Genomic DNA, 15643 nt, shown 5'->3' with positions numbered 1-15643 from the left:
GTGTTTCTCTACAGTAGGGACTGCATCACTTCTGTCAGGATTTAAGGAAAAAAGGAGACCATCAAAAAGCATCAAATTCCTGCCTTACCAGAAAGTTGTCAACTTTAAGAAGGTTTACTTTCCTACATGACAATGATCCAAAGCACACAGCAAAACTGTGTACACAGTGGTTGAAGGAGAAAAAGAGGAACCCCATTGACAATCTGTGGAATGGCTTCCACAAACAGTCATCATCAAATTAAACTCAACTTGTGCAGAGTTACTAGTTCTGCAGAGAAGAGTGTGCAAATATTGAAAAATAAAGTCTAATTGTCAAAAGTTAGTAGAGATAACATATATGTTACAAGTTGCACTGAGTAAATACATCTGGATAAAACAAAACCGGTGTTCTTCATTTTAGGCTTCAAACCCAACAAAATGTTATTTATATATAATTTACCAGCTGTAAATTGCTCTTTTTAGACTCTTTTTAGACTCTATAAAAAAAATTATATATATATATATATATATATATATATATATATATATATATATATATATATATATATATATATATATATATATATATATATATATAATTGTTATTATAAAATTATATATTATAAACAAACAAACAATTGTTTTTTTTTTTTTTTTGCAATCACAAATGAATGGAAAATTCATAATATCATGGAGATTGATCATCATCATTATGTGGCATCCCTGAACGTGTTTGTATATTTTCTCACTCTCTAAGCTGACCTCTTGATCTTGTCTTGAAACGTGTCTTTTTCCTTCCTCCTGGTTTCCTTGTTGTTGTTGTAGTTATTGTGCTCTGTGGTTTTTCTTCGGTATTAACATTTATTTCTCTCTACCTACCAGTGCCACGTCAGTGCTCTGAAAGTGAGTTTGCCTGCACTAATGGCCGTTGTATTGCTGGGAGGTGGAAGTGTGATGGAGATCATGACTGTTCAGATGGATCTGATGAGGTACTGTGGTTCACTGGCCATCTTCACCATCTCATATAAAATGGGTATAGCCAGTCTAATAACTGCAATAACCAAGGGACCATTTAATTAAAGCTTAAATGCAATGTTCCTTGATTCAACCAAAATTAAGTGATTAAGTGATTCTTCCTGAAATATATAGAAAAAAATCTGGATCCTGTTGCAAAACAGAAAAAACGAAAGTAAAAAGCCTATTCTAAGACAGGGCTACTTATTAAAAAAAACACCAATGCATATCAGCCCAAGCAGGCCTTTCAAAGGATTTTTTTTTTTTTTTTGCAACAGGATCCACCTATTATTTTAAAATTACCCATTTCAAGACACTTCAATTAATTTTGTTTCTCATGATTTTAAAAACCGATAAAAAAGAATGTGCTAACAAATATAAATATAGTTTGTGTTTCTTTAACTGATTGATTTTTGTGGTTACTGCATCCAGTAGGTCCATTTATGACACGCAGCACTTTATTTTAATATAATATAATATATGAAATAATTGTAATAATTATATTAAATAATATATTGTTGTGTCTCTTAGCATGGCTGTGAGCTGAAGTGTGAGGAGGATCAATTCCAGTGTAAAAACGGCCACTGTATCCCGCTTCGCTGGCACTGTGATGCTGATGCTGACTGCATTGATGGCAGTGATGAAGAGAGTTGTGACAGTTCTGGTGACTATGCATATCTGCTTCTTTCTATATAGATATAAATAAATGTGTCAGGTGTCCTTTTTAAAATACAATCTCATGTATCTCTTTCTCTCAGTGGCGCGGCACTGCCCCCATGATGAGTTCCAGTGTAATAACACTCTGTGTAAGCCACTGTCCTGGAAGTGTGATGGGGAGGATGACTGTGGAGATAACTCTGATGAAAACCCTGAGGAATGCAGTAAGAACTCACACACACAACTGAATTGTAATAAAAATGATCAGCGACCCTGACAAATATTTACAATATATTTGCAGTTTTTTTGGGTTGGCGATAAATAGAAAGCTAACATGAATACATGGTAAGCTCAGACTGTAAACACTTTCCTTTCTGTAATTCAGGAAACTTCCAGTGCCCACCCACTAGAAATTTCCGTTGTTGGAATAATCGCGTGTGTCTCTGGAGTGGGAAGCGCTGTGATGGTGTGGACAACTGCGGAGACAATTCAGATGAAACCAACTGTGGTGAGTCTTCTGCTCTGGCAAGTCTCAGTGATTTTGTATCAGCCTCAGTGAGTGTTTTCATGACCTTTGCGACATGGTTCATGTTTACGTAGGAAACCACACATCCACATGCGATAAAGACCAGTTCAAGTGCAGCAATGGCAAATGCATCACTGCCAACCTGAGGTGCAACTTCTTTAATGACTGCGAAGATTACGGGTCAGATGAGATTGGCTGCAAGACAGGTGAGGTGCTGCCACCTTATGGTTCAGCGTCGTGCAGGAACCCCACGATCACTATATAAAGGAGTTGTAGTTACAAAATTGGTTCAAGACAATGTCATGTGAAGTATTTAGCGAAATCCTAAAATGTAATTGATAGTAAAAAATAACAAAACGTAAAATTATTTGTATTCCAGTATTTTAGTCAACACTTTTCACCGTCAATATTAAATAGCTTGTCATAATGCCAGTGTCAATGTTTGTGGATAAAATCTGCTTTTAATTTATAGTTTGATATTTAGAAAGGCTTCTTAAATCCTGATTGAATTGACTTTGTGTCCGTCTGTGTGTTTGTAGACACCATGCTGAACGACTGTAAGAGTAACAAATCTATGTGTGGAGATGGCGATGAGGCTCACTGCATTTCCAACGGCACAGACACGTTCTGTTCCTGCAAACAGGGTTTCCAGAGCGTTGGACACAACACCTGTGAAGGTACATGGTCTGCCATCTTAAAAAGATGCCATTTATGTCACTGGAGGTTATCACCAACTGCAACATGCAGGTCAACATTTGTTAAATTGTTGTGTTGGTGTTTTAGATAAGAATGAGTGCAAGCAGTTCGGCGTATGCTCTCACATATGTAACAACACCAAGGGCTCCTACAAGTGCAGCTGCCACAAATACTTCACCAGGATTAACAACACATGCAAGGCTGACAGTATGTGCTGATTTTATTCTTTAAAAGCCTCACTTAAGAGTTGTCCGACAGAATCACTTATAAAAAAAAATGTTGTCCACCTGCAGGTCAGAACATTAGTAAACAGGTCCTCTACATTGCGGATGATAACGAGATCCGCAGTCTAAATCTCGATATGCGCAAGTGGGTTTATGAGCAGACATTCCAGGGCGACGCTAACGTGCGCATTGATGCCATGGACTTACACGTCAAAACCAACCGCATTTTCTGGACCAATTGGCACACGTCTGGCATTTCCTGTTTCCAGCTCCCCTCTCCATCCTCACCATCAGGTCCTATGTCCAACTCTCACCGCAACACGAGGCAAAGCGAGGGCAGCATCACCAACCTCGATGTAAGTCAATGCATTCAGTGTTCAATATTCAACTTTATGTTTGCGAAACCTTTTCAGAATTTTTTCCCCGTCTCCTCTTCAGATTCCAGGTTTGAAGATGCCACGTGGAATCGCGGTAGACTGGGTGGCTGGTAACCTCTACTGGACCGATTCGGGACGTGATGTGATCGAGGTTGCTCAGATATCAGGCCAGCACAGGAAGACGCTGATTTCTGGCATGATTGATGAGCCTTATGCCATCGTAGTGGATCCTCAGAGAGGGTAAGAAGCATCATGCTTCTATACTGTTTGTTTTTATTAATGCTGTTGCTTCAAATAGATTATTTCATTGATATTCATTTCTTTTTGCTTCATAATTCAGAACCATGTACTGGACTGACTGGGGGAATCATCCAAAGATCGAGACGGCAGCCATGGATGGGACTCTCAGACAAACCCTGGTCCATGAGAACATCCAGTGGCCTACAGGTCTTACCAGCGCAAAGCTGATTTTAACCATCTGTATCCAAGAAATAAGTTCAATGTATTAAAATTAAATCCATGTCTACTCTAAAACAGGTCTTGCAGTGGACTACTTCAATGAGCGTCTGTACTGGGCAGATGTCAAGCTCTCTATGATCGGCAGTGTGCGTCTAGATGGCTCTGACCCTGTTGTGGCTGTATCCAACATCAAAAACAGTTCAGTAACACTGTTATGCTCTGGTGTTAAAGCTCAAGCATGACTGTATCAGCTAAAATGTATATAAAAAAAATATACACTTCCATTCAAGGAGTTAATCAGCTTCTCCCTCTTTCTTACAGATCTCCTCCACCCTTTCAGCATTGACATCTTTGAGGATTACATTTATGGAGTTACCTACACCAATAACTTTGTCTTCCGGGTTAATAAGTTTGGCAAAGGTCAGGCAGAGAATCTGACCACTGGCATCAACCACGCCACTGACATAGTCCTGTATCACCGCTACAAACAGCCTGAGAGTGAGTGTCTGTTAAAGTGTGTGTGTGTGGTTTGGACACATTTTTTAGGATCTGATTGCAAATGTGAGTCTTTTACCGCAAGTTAATAAGTGTATTTTTTTTTTTGCAGTGACTAACCCATGTGATAGGAAGAAGTGTGAATGGTTGTGTTTACTCAGTCCCAGTGGGCCTGTGTGCACATGCCCTAACAACCACATCCCCTACAACGGTACCTGTACAGAGGTGCCGCCAGCAACCCAGTCCCCATTAAGTAAGACCCTCCAGTCTACTACTGCTTTTACACTACTTCCTACTACTTCATTTTATACCACAGCCAGAGCAATGCCGAAGCCACTTGTTAAAGTGAAATATAGAATACACATTTTATTGATCACACCAGTTATTCAGAAATCATTGTAAAAATCATTGTAAATATTGTGTATAAATTGTTTTTGAGCTTGACTGAATGCATGCATGAAAAAAAGAATTCTGATACTTCACAAGAATATATAAATTTCTCAGGCATTTCTTAAAACTTAAACTTAAATGTTCATCCAGGTGATCATCTATAACATTTTTTTCTTTTAGCTCCTACATGTAATGTTCAATGCCAGAATGGCGGCAGCTGTTTCGTCAATGCATGGAACCAGCAAAAATGTCGCTGTCCCACCAGTTACAGTGGAGAACGCTGTGAAATCAACCAGTGCAGAGACTACTGTCAGAACGGAGGAACCTGTTCCCCATCACGCACAGGTACACATACTCCGACACATTGTGCCATCGTGGCCAGGGCTCTGCACATTTATCTCTATAGAAAGAAAGAAAGAAAGAAAGTCGTCACATTTGCCAAGTATGGTAACCCATACTCTGAATTGGTGCTCTGCATTTAACCCATCCAAGTGCACACACACAGTGAGAAGTGAACACATTGTGAACACACACCCAGAGCAGTGGGCAGCTATATCCAGCACCCGGCGAGCAATAGGGGGTTCAGTGCCTTGCTCAAGGGCACTTCAGTCATGGGTATTGAGAGTGGAAGGTACATCAGCAACACTTTCTGTTTCCTCTCTTCAGGTGCTCCTACCTGCCGCTGTCAGACTGGTTTCACTGGCCCCAAATGTAACCTGCACGTTTGCAACAACTACTGCCAGAATGGGGGCAACTGCACTGTCAGCCAGGGCAACCAGCCAACCTGCCGTTGTCCAAAGGGCTTTCTGGGTGACCAGTGCCAGTACAGTGAGTTTAATTACTTGTCACCCTAAACAGAGGATTCAGTCATTTATAAAATCTCAATTGTCCTAAAGTTGTTTTTTAGTAGCTTTTTGCATACAAACAAAAGTCTTAATAATAACTGAAGCATACATTACCTAAAATCAATCTGTGCAGGTCAGTGTGAGGACTTCTGTAAGAATGGAGGTACTTGTATGGAGATGATAAATGGCACTAAGCAGTGTCAGTGTTCTGACTTGTTCTTTGGTCCTCAATGTGAGCTGAGCAAGTGTGAATACTGTGGCAAGGGCAAGTGTGAAGTGCTACGCGGCGGAATAATATGCACGTACGTACCAGCCTATTCGACTAACTGATCTTTCAGTCTTCCAGCAATGAGATGTATAAATATGGATTTGAATCAGCTGTGTACTGTTTATTTTGGTGCTATGATAATTTATGTTCTTCTGTGTAGATGCGCTGATAAAATCCAGCGGCCCACCTGTTACACCTGTGATGACTTCTGCATTGAGGGCCAGTGCTTTGTAGACCCTCATTCTAAGCTGCCACAGTGCAGGTAAAGTGGACAGAGCTGTATAAAATAAATTGCTTTTACGTTCTTGCAAATGTTTTGTTGGTACAATTTCAAAAGAAAAAACACCAATAGATAAAACAAAATAAAATTAGACTGCAAACAGAATAAAGAAAATGGAAAACAAAGCTAGGCCTAGTACTGAACCGTGTGGTACCCCAGATAAAAGATGATCTACATGAATGTCCTGAGTTCTGTACTTGAGATAGCTTACAAACCTGTCTGTAGCATGATCTTAAAAACATATTTACAAGATTCTCTATTAGAATTGCCACGACAATAGAATAGCCACGTTTGAACTAAACACTGTAAAGATTACCAGTGATGTAAAGTGTGTATGTGTGTGTGTGTTATGTAGGTGTCACACGGGCTGGTCAGGTTTCCGCTGTAAGCTCTATATCGCCCCTGTTAAAAACTCAGACTCTGGAAGTAAGTGCCAGCATTTCTTTAGATCTCTCTCAGATTCAGATTCAGTTTGAGAAGTTAAGGTGTGTCTGCTGCTATGAAGAAATCTGGGCAATAAAAATGCATGTTTCTTCTTTGTGTAGATACTTCATCTGTGGTCATCCCAGTGATATTACTGCTCTTACTTGCACTGTTAGTAGTTGGTGCCATCTTGTGGTACAAGAAGAGAATGCGCGGGTAAGTACATACAGTATATCAATTTCAGCATGGACAGAGGAACTCTTAGACACTCTAGGACTATAGCCAAACTTATTTTGTTTATTGATCAAAATTCTGTTATCTCCCTAATTTTTATTTAGAGCAGGGGTCTTTTACTTTTTCACTTCAAGGGCTTTAGTTTTGGTAATTTATTTAATAAAATGATTATATATTATACTATAATTTTTTATTTGGCTGATACAAATATTTTACATGTAATTATTCTTGTATATAATTGTTTTTTATTATTTTATAATAGTAATTTTATATTGATGACATGTATTGAATACAACATTTTCCCTACAATTTTAGTCTATGCTCATACAATAATTAGCAGACCCCTTTCAGTACCCTGTTGAAGACCTAGAGAATGAATTCCTCTACATTCCTCTTTAATACTAAACTCAATTTCCAGCTTTCTCACTTTCTCCCTCTCTGTGGTTAAACTGCATCTTTCCGTCTCTCAGGTCTGTGAGGCAGGGCAAGCCCAGCTCCAGATGTTCGCGGTAACTCTGACTCTATAACAGCAGGGTCCCATCCTAGTCCATCCTCTCCTCTCTTCCTCCCCCATCATCATACTCTACATCTCTTTGTCCCTGCTTCTCCTGCCTGATCCTGTGCTGTTACTGTGGTATTCCTGTGGTTTTTACCAGTTTCAACACAGGGATCTATTGACGACAGCTAAAATAGATCAACTGTTTGGTGCTAGACCTCACGCAGCACTGGGCTGCATCTTGTCTCTCTCACTCCTCCTTTTGACATGCTGTAGACGTGTGTCCGTTTATATATGTCTATGAGAGCAGTGTCACTGTGCTTGAAGTGTTTGGCTCCTCATTGACTGTAGTGGACCATGTCTTTTGGAAATCCAGCTTTCTCTAAGACCTTGCAGAGTTGCTCACTCTGGCTGGCAGTCGCCACCTGAAAGCATATGGATGGTTCCTCAAAGTGTCATGGCTTCTTGCACATGTGTTTATATGGCAGGATGGACCCTGGTGGATGTAGCTGTGTCTCTATGTTTGTGAGTTGCTTGGAGATAGGCTACTTTGTGTGTTTGTGTGAGTGTAACTCCCTGTGCCTCGGCTCGACCTGCAAAGGTGTGTTGCGAAGAAGCTAGGACAAAGATGTAGCTTCTAACTGCTGTTTGTGTCCACAGAGCCAAGGGATTCCAACACCAGAGAATGACCAACGGAGCCATGAACGTTGAGATTGGGAACCCATCGTACAAGATTTACGAAGGAGAGCCTGATGATGATGCAGGGGAGCTGCTGGACTCTGACTTCACTTTGGATCCAGATAAGGTTACACCTTAATGTTATTCTCCAACCCCCTGGTAGGGGTCTTAAAGGGTTACTCCACCCCAAAATGAAAAATGTTATCATTAAGCACCCCCATGTCATTTACCCCCATGTCGTTCCAAACCCCTTAAAAGCTTGGGCCAGTGCTAACTATAAGCAGTTGACCTCTGCAATATAAAGGCCCTCCATAACTGTACCACAATATAGATAATGGCATGTGTTTAATGTTGACATTGGGCACTCCCCACCAGCTACAACATTCTGATTGTTTGCATTTTGTTTTTAAGCCCATAAATAATAATTGACTCATTCTAATACATTTATATTGTAATGTACTCATATTAATATATAAAAAAAATCATCTTAACAATGACGGTAGGTTATCATTGCACAAATGATACTCCACTGTTTCTACTTTTTTTAACAAAAAGAAAAGAGTTCTAAACTAATGCAGTGTCTTGTGTATCTTATGCACACACACACGCACTCAGTCACTCACACAGATCATGCTTTGCATGCAATCAGACATTCAGGAACAGGCTTTTAAGCACTGCCCCGCATATTTTTATAAACTATAAATAGCTTAATCGCTCAAGAGCTACATTATCTTTCTCAACATGGAGGTGTTAAAATTAAAGCCACAGCTTCAATGTTAAAGGGTTAATTCTCAAGTTTTCATTTTGGGGTGGAGTGTCCCTTTAAGTACGAGATTTGTCATTTCCATTTTTAGAATATTATTTATTATAATTGTATATTTTAAATTGTATATTTTGTTATTAGTTTATTCAGAAATGTTCTTTGTTCTTTTAATGTTCTAAATATATTAAATGTTTTATCTAAAACATTTTAATATAATTTTAATATAATATACATTTAATAATTGTCTAATATCATTCAAATCAAAATCACAACATTATAAAATAATTATTTTACATTTTAAATATTTTATATTTAAATTTTATTTTTTATGTAATTATATAAAATGTTTGTTTGTTTAGTTATTCTTGATTGATTTATGTATCAGTTGAGAGATATATATATATATATATATATATATTATATATAGAGAGAGAGAGATCAAATAGATTTTGAGAGGGAGAGATTATTAATATTTGATCAGTTTTGCAGTCTAAAAGTTTGTCTTGAATATTCATTTTTCATACTGTATATTATAATTTTAGTATTACATAAATTCACTTAGTTTTTAGTTGATTGTTATTTTTTATATATGTAGTTAAAATAGTATAGAATTTTAATATAGAGCCTTAATCCATAAATGGCCCATTAAAATAATTGTCATCTTATCTGCATCTGTGTCTCTCTTGCAGCCCACAAACTTCACCAACCCTGTGTATGCCACCCTGTACATGGGCGCCCACAACAGCCGTAACTCTCTGGCCAGCACCGACGAGAAGAAAGAGCTGCTGTCTGCAGCAGATGACGATATGGGAGACCCGCTGGCGTAGAGTCACGGCCGGACCCCCACCCTCACGCAGACCGCTATGCCTTTACACATCAGAGGAAAAGCAACAAGAGCAGGAACACTTGTACAAAATGTAAAAAAAAAAAGAAAAGAAAAAAAAGCAAAGGATAAAAATGAAGGACACTTTTATGTGATCGCAGTATTATATTTTATTCTTTGAGAAATCCTTCTGGTCAACAAAAGAAAGCATTTTCTATATAAATTTTTTTCTTTCCTTTTCCCTTCCCTTTTTTCATTTTTTCAGATGTTTGTATATCTAATTTCTCACCTTTCCCCTCCATTTATCCACTACCTCTGTGCTCCTCAAGATGCCAACAATATGGGAAACAATATGGGAAATCTTTGTTTTTTTTGTTTTTTTGGCTTGGTTTTAAGTTTATTTTTGTATGAATAGCATAGAGATCAATGTTTCTTTTAGGAAAAGCAAAATTTACCAAGTGTTGCTAATGAAATATATGGGAGCGGGGCACGGCCAACTGAATGATGCTGATGCTGACTCGGCCCATGTGTGATTTCAGACGGTTAAGATCAAATATATGTGCACGAGTGTTGCGAGACGTGGACGAGTCAGCTTCGCTTTTACTTCTATACTGTTATCTCAGAGAACAACGCTTTTGATGATTGTCATACTCCTTGCACAGATTGATTTTTTTTATAGATCTTTACATATAATTAACAAAGTGTCTTGACAAATATACCCAGGAATACAAGCAGACACCCGTACGAATAGCAGTATATAACTTGTCTTTGTTTTAGCTTTCGGTTTTTTAATGGATGAAAAGATGCAATGTGTGGCACTATGTAGATTGAATGAACGAGTGAGTGAATCCAATCAGATGGCGACTGTAAGGACATTCCAGAACTCTTTCAAGGGTATCAGTGGCCTTGGTGTGTATGCAAGCGGTACGTCCAAAGGATGCGGGCCTCATCTGATGCCATGTCTTCCAGTATGCCGGAAACAGCCTGGAGAAACATGCAGATGAGTGTCGTCTGCTCTCGGGCGGTGTGGCTTCAACAGAACTGTTCCATACCACTTCAGTGGGAGCTGTATGTCACTTTTAGTTCACTAGTTCTGTGTCTTATGGACTTTGTGCTCAAGTGTAATTGCATTCCTATGAGGTTTGTGTGGATCCAGTAATAACTCACTGCCTTGCTGCTACTTTTCCCATCATTCTCATCTGCCTGACCTGTAGAGACTCGGCCAGCCCTGCTTGCGGCCGAGCATCCACTGCTTCTAATGGAGGTAACCCGTGCGCCATAGGCTAATGCATGGATCCAACAGCGCTAAAAGACTAGCGTCAGCTCAACAGATACATGTTAACAGTATTCATCCGAGTATCTGGACTTAACGTAAAGTGTCTGCTCTGTTTACTATCAAATGTAATTTAGCGCGGCCCTCGGTGGCCTTTTACTGTCACAGATGATTAGTGTCACGACCCTGCAACTGTTTCTGTAGTTCTGTTGGTTCAATTTTTTTTTTTTTTTTTTTGTATACAAAATAATTAAACTGCTTTTTATAGTGGAAATGCATGGTGGCTCAGCCCTTCTTTTGGAGCGACAGTCTTTGTTTCTTTTGTTTCCAGCTGGAGAACTTCACGAACCATAGACTATAACACATATATTAAAAATAAAAGTGGACAGAACAAAAATAGAAGTGGTTTCTGGATTGGTGCTCTGCTGGAGCTTGGTAATGGGTACAAGTGGTCAGTTTAGAAACGGTTTTCCCAGCAAAAGGCCGGTCAAATGTCAGATTCTCTAGGAATGAAGGACAAGAATTGTTGCGCAATAGATTTTGTAAGGTTCATGTATACAGAATGATAACTAATGGATCTAAAACAATTGTTGTCCTTGTACTAGATATGATCAAGGTGAATATAAATAAAATGGCACGCATTATTTATCACTAGCATCAATTTAAAAGATGATATCCAGAACTCATCACAAAACCAAATACCCCAAAGTCCCACTCCACCTGTATTCACTCTCCAGTACACCGTGGGGAAAAGAAAAATGGATTGATGAAATCGTCATAAAGGCAAAGTCATTGAGTCTCAAATATTTTTATTTGCAAATTCCGACAGAATATCCAGTTAACTTCTGCATTCACTGGTCCATTTCAACCAAATAACTTTTTCAATATGGTACATTCATCTTGTTCTTTGTGTTTTCTCCCAAATGGCTTGATTTAGTTTATATCCGACAAAATATATATAAAAAGATCAGACTAAGGACTAACTCCCAAGAACATACAAAAACTGTTAGTGTTTAATTTACATCGACACTTCTCTTGAGCTCGAATCTTATGGTAATATGTCCCTTTTTTATTTTTATTGATAAAACGGACACTTCAGTTCAAGTCGCTGGTTGGATAATCGGCTCTTATTCAATGATAGTGCAAAGAGAATAATTATTAGATTAGGGCCATATTATATATAATCATAATCATATTATAAAACGTAATTGTTGGTTTAAGCCAAATGAATTAATTCTCACAAACCATGTCGACTGTCCTTCATTTCACTAACTTGGGCAACTGGTTTAGAGTGAACAAGTACAAACTGCACACCCAAAAGATTGATATCTTTACAATCCTGGAGTGCTTCCCATCGGATATTCTTTTAAAATGCATTTATATACAACATAAATCTGTGGGGTAAAGAATAAACCGGAGCATTATTCTCTGAGAAGTTTCACTGCATGGCATAAACATATGTACTCTTTGTTTTGATACAATGTTTTTTAGACATTTAGAAAGCTGGGTCATGAAGGCACCATCAAAACAAGGCACATGGTCAGTCAAATAGAGCACTTGTTCTGGCTCTTTTGTTAAAGTTGCAATGCATTTTTGGATATATGAATATATTTACATATCACATAATGATTAAGTAACACAAGTATAAACTGAGATACATCAATATTGGCTATAAGACATAATACTGACTCAAAAGAAAGGCACTTCTTCAAACCATAGTACTAGCCTGGTTTAAAATACTGGAGACAGACTAGCCCGTTCCAGGTAGTTGAATAGGATTAACAAATAAATTGAGTTCATAGTTAATAAAGAGATGTACAAAACAGGCTCTGGCCTGAAAGTCAGTGACCTCAGAAAGTAATGCTTACATTGCACAGTAAAAGGAAATCCACGTTAATGGGCGTGAGATCCCGTTGGATGTCTCTTCAGGGTCAGCAGGCTAGTGTTACTGCTGTCTGTGTGTCAACCACAACAAGCATTTTTCCTGTGCCAACGCAAGCTTTTACAGACACTCCTCAGATTTGCGTGCGCGAGCGTTCATGAGGCAGCCCTTAATGTCTGTGCTTTTACGGCTTTATCGAAAGAGCCTCCAGTGCAGAAAAAGGATTTCCATAAATAAATATCAACTTCCCCACCCCCTTAAAACCAAAGACTGGTTTGGTCCGCACTTCCCTCAGTCACTGTGAATTGCAGGATGATACCATTTCAGAAGAAAGTGGGGGGAGAGTAGCAGAGGGTGAGTGAGTTAGGGGTCTTTAGGGTCTCTTCCACCCATTCCGGATCACAGCGTCAGCTCGCAGGAAGGGCTGGCTTCGGAGATCTGCGAGTGAGGAAGGGAGAGAGTTAGAGTTAGATCAGAGAACACTCAGGGTTTCAGGGGTCAATCTCAGCACTTGAGCTGGATGCTACTGTTGCTGTTGTATTTAAAAAGGTTAAAGGAATGCAGAAACTTTGGCTACACATGTTCTTCAAATTAACTTATTTTAAGTGAAAAATAAATAAATAAATAAAAAGTGAGTGTGAGTAAATGAGGTCTTAAAAGATATTATAACATTTCCATATATAATGAAACACTATACCACTATATACAGTAACCATTACATGTAGATCTTGCTGAACAGAACACAGATTCGCATGCATGTGATAGACATACACATGGTAGACAAACAGCACAGTGCAAAGATACAGCGGACAAACACAGCTTTACATGCAACAGTGATGACAAGAAAATAGAGATTTCATTCCTGGATCCTTTCCAAAAGACATAAGAAAATAGGCTACTGAAGAAAAGCTAACAGAATTGATGCTAGTAAAATAATATGTTTTTGTACTATCCAATCATTAGTTTGTACTAAAATTTTATAAGGTTATATAAAACTATAAAAATACTGTAGTTGATATAAATACAAATACGGAAGCCCATTTGAGAAAAAAAGTCAGAATTCAGAGATTCAGCTGCAACTTAAGCTCGGAATTGTGAGAGAAAAAAATCACAATTACCTTTTTTATTTTGTATTCTTAGTAAAAAAAATAAAAATGCGAGATGCAAACTATATAACTAATGTGGTAAAATGATATAGCTACTTAGATTTTTTGACACGATACATTTCATAAAATATATATTTAACAATGCAAAAAAAAAAAAGCAATATTCAGTACAAGACTTCATTTGGCAACATAAGCTTCAGCATTGTAGCAATCTTCAAAATGTAGCACTGCTAAAGCAACTGAGCTGACGGTAAAAAGGCAGACAGGAGCAAAGCGTCAGGAAGCTCCATGATGCCTTTCTTACCCTTCAATTATTCTGTGCTCAAATTTACTCAGATTAATCTCCTTTTCTGCTGGAAAGGTATAACAAAGAGTTATTGGAGAGAACATGAGAGTTAGCAGGTGACAAACCAAGTGAAACATAATAAGGACTGTTACACAGACCAAATCTCTCTGGACAATATGACAAATAGAAAGACCCATTCCAAAAATTATTTTAACAACATGATTGTATATTTATATTAAACCAAATAAGCATTTATGTAAACATCAGTCAGGCAAAATATATTATACTTTATACAGATACTTTAATACTTTTCAGTCCATTTGTCATAATTCTCTTGAGAAAGATTTGGCCGGTCCCTGTTTCAGATCTGTGAACGGCCACAGCTCGTGTTTCCCACTATTCCATTGTGCTAAGGTTAGTAGAGGATGCTGGGTAACCAGTGAGTCAGAATGGGTCATGCGAGTGGTTGTATGCATGCACTTTGCAAGTGGTAAGAGAACGGGACAACCTTCGGCATTAGGGGCATTTTTTTGGGAGGGGGGTTTGGGGGGCTAGCAGATGGACTCGTCGAAGAGGTTGGTATCGCAGAAGAAGCGAGAGCCCCGTTTGGCCGTGCGGGCTGTGAAGGGTACACTCTTCAGCACTGAGGGAGGGAGGGAGGTCAGAGACAGAACGTTATATCTGAGGTTAAGAAGGAGCATGTGTTCCTAAAACAGAAACCACTTGTTTTGACCCTTGGAACTTCCTGGATTTTTTTTTCAAGAGGTTTTCAATCCTATTAAACAGATATAGATATCAAATCTTCTTTACCGGGTACACTATCATTCTAATATTAGGGATCATTTCGTTTTGTTTTAGGAAATTAATACTTCTATTCAGAAAGAATGCATAAAACTGATCATAGGTGAGAGTTCAGATATTTCAACTTTTACTAAAAATTTAGATTTCTAACAAATGCTGTTCTTCTGAATTGTTCAATTCACAAAAATATTAAGCAGCACATACAATGCATATTAGAAAGATTTCTTAAGGATCATGTGACACTGCATTAATGGCTGCTAAAAAATCCATCACAGGAACACATTTCATTTCCAAATATATTAAAACAGAAAACATATTTTGTATTGCAATAATATTTCACAACATCACTGGTTTTACTTTATTTTTATGCAAATCAATGCAACCTTTATGAGACTTGTATCTTACAGATCTTACAGATCCCAAACTTGAACTTGAACACTAGTGTATATCTCAGATGGAGGAATTTGTTTTTTATGAAAAAAAACTGCTCTGTTAATTAACTAATGATAAACCTGAGCACAAGATACATGGGTAAACTTTTAGATTGAACCATTAAAATATAAGTTAAACAAAAACATGTTCAAGTAAAATCCAGGTTTTGCTGAATCTCTTAAAAAACATTAATAGAGATTAAATACTGATTAAATTACTTTGTGGGTAAATTAATA

At 38.1% G+C, this 15643-nt stretch overlaps 2 protein-coding genes across 6 annotated transcripts in view; one reads left to right on the top strand and one right to left on the bottom strand.

Moving 5' to 3' along the window:
- The window catches only part of LOC127944211 (low-density lipoprotein receptor-related protein 1), a 94045-nt gene extending 81964 nt beyond the window's left edge, over nucleotides 1-12081 (top strand). Inside the window, exons 69-90 of one of the 2 annotated variants that reach the window (XM_052540058.1) lie at nucleotides 862-968; nucleotides 1525-1657; nucleotides 1752-1874; nucleotides 2036-2158; nucleotides 2251-2382; nucleotides 2716-2853; nucleotides 2960-3079; nucleotides 3166-3452; nucleotides 3535-3713; nucleotides 3814-3920; nucleotides 4011-4130; nucleotides 4254-4430; nucleotides 4540-4680; nucleotides 4998-5162; nucleotides 5484-5645; nucleotides 5796-5964; nucleotides 6091-6192; nucleotides 6566-6636; nucleotides 6756-6849; nucleotides 7338-7376; nucleotides 8024-8168; nucleotides 9494-12081. In XM_052540058.1, coding sequence (XP_052396018.1) covers nucleotides 862-968; nucleotides 1525-1657; nucleotides 1752-1874; nucleotides 2036-2158; nucleotides 2251-2382; nucleotides 2716-2853; nucleotides 2960-3079; nucleotides 3166-3452; nucleotides 3535-3713; nucleotides 3814-3920; nucleotides 4011-4130; nucleotides 4254-4430; nucleotides 4540-4680; nucleotides 4998-5162; nucleotides 5484-5645; nucleotides 5796-5964; nucleotides 6091-6192; nucleotides 6566-6636; nucleotides 6756-6849; nucleotides 7338-7376; nucleotides 8024-8168; nucleotides 9494-9631 — 2972 coding nt within the window. In that variant the 3' untranslated portion in view covers nucleotides 9632-12081. The remainder of the gene's footprint in view (nucleotides 1-861; nucleotides 969-1524; nucleotides 1658-1751; nucleotides 1875-2035; nucleotides 2159-2250; nucleotides 2383-2715; nucleotides 2854-2959; nucleotides 3080-3165; nucleotides 3453-3534; nucleotides 3714-3813; nucleotides 3921-4010; nucleotides 4131-4253; nucleotides 4431-4539; nucleotides 4681-4997; nucleotides 5163-5483; nucleotides 5646-5795; nucleotides 5965-6090; nucleotides 6193-6565; nucleotides 6637-6755; nucleotides 6850-7337; nucleotides 7377-8023; nucleotides 8169-9493) is intronic. The other variant, XM_052540059.1, reaches the window with a different exon arrangement.
- LOC127944218 (formin-like protein 3) overlaps nucleotides 11693-15643 on the bottom strand; it is a 36512-nt gene continuing 32561 nt past the window's right edge. For 2 of the 4 annotated variants that reach the window (XM_052540073.1, XM_052540076.1), the window contains 2 exons: nucleotides 14683-14817; nucleotides 11693-13220 (listed from right to left, as the gene is read on the bottom strand). In XM_052540073.1, the coding sequence (XP_052396033.1) occupies nucleotides 14726-14817 (92 nt within the window). In that variant the 3' untranslated portion in view covers nucleotides 11693-13220; nucleotides 14683-14725. Of the gene's footprint in view, nucleotides 13221-14192; nucleotides 14242-14682; nucleotides 14818-15643 lie in introns of all 4 variants that reach the window. The other 2 variants (XM_052540074.1, XM_052540075.1) reach the window with 2 other exon arrangements.

Source organism: Carassius gibelio, chromosome A23 (genome assembly GCF_023724105.1).
Source record: "Carassius gibelio isolate Cgi1373 ecotype wild population from Czech Republic chromosome A23, carGib1.2-hapl.c, whole genome shotgun sequence".
Taxonomy (NCBI): domain Eukaryota; kingdom Metazoa; phylum Chordata; class Actinopteri; order Cypriniformes; family Cyprinidae; genus Carassius; species Carassius gibelio.
This window is presented reverse-complemented; position numbering and strand designations above follow the sequence as displayed.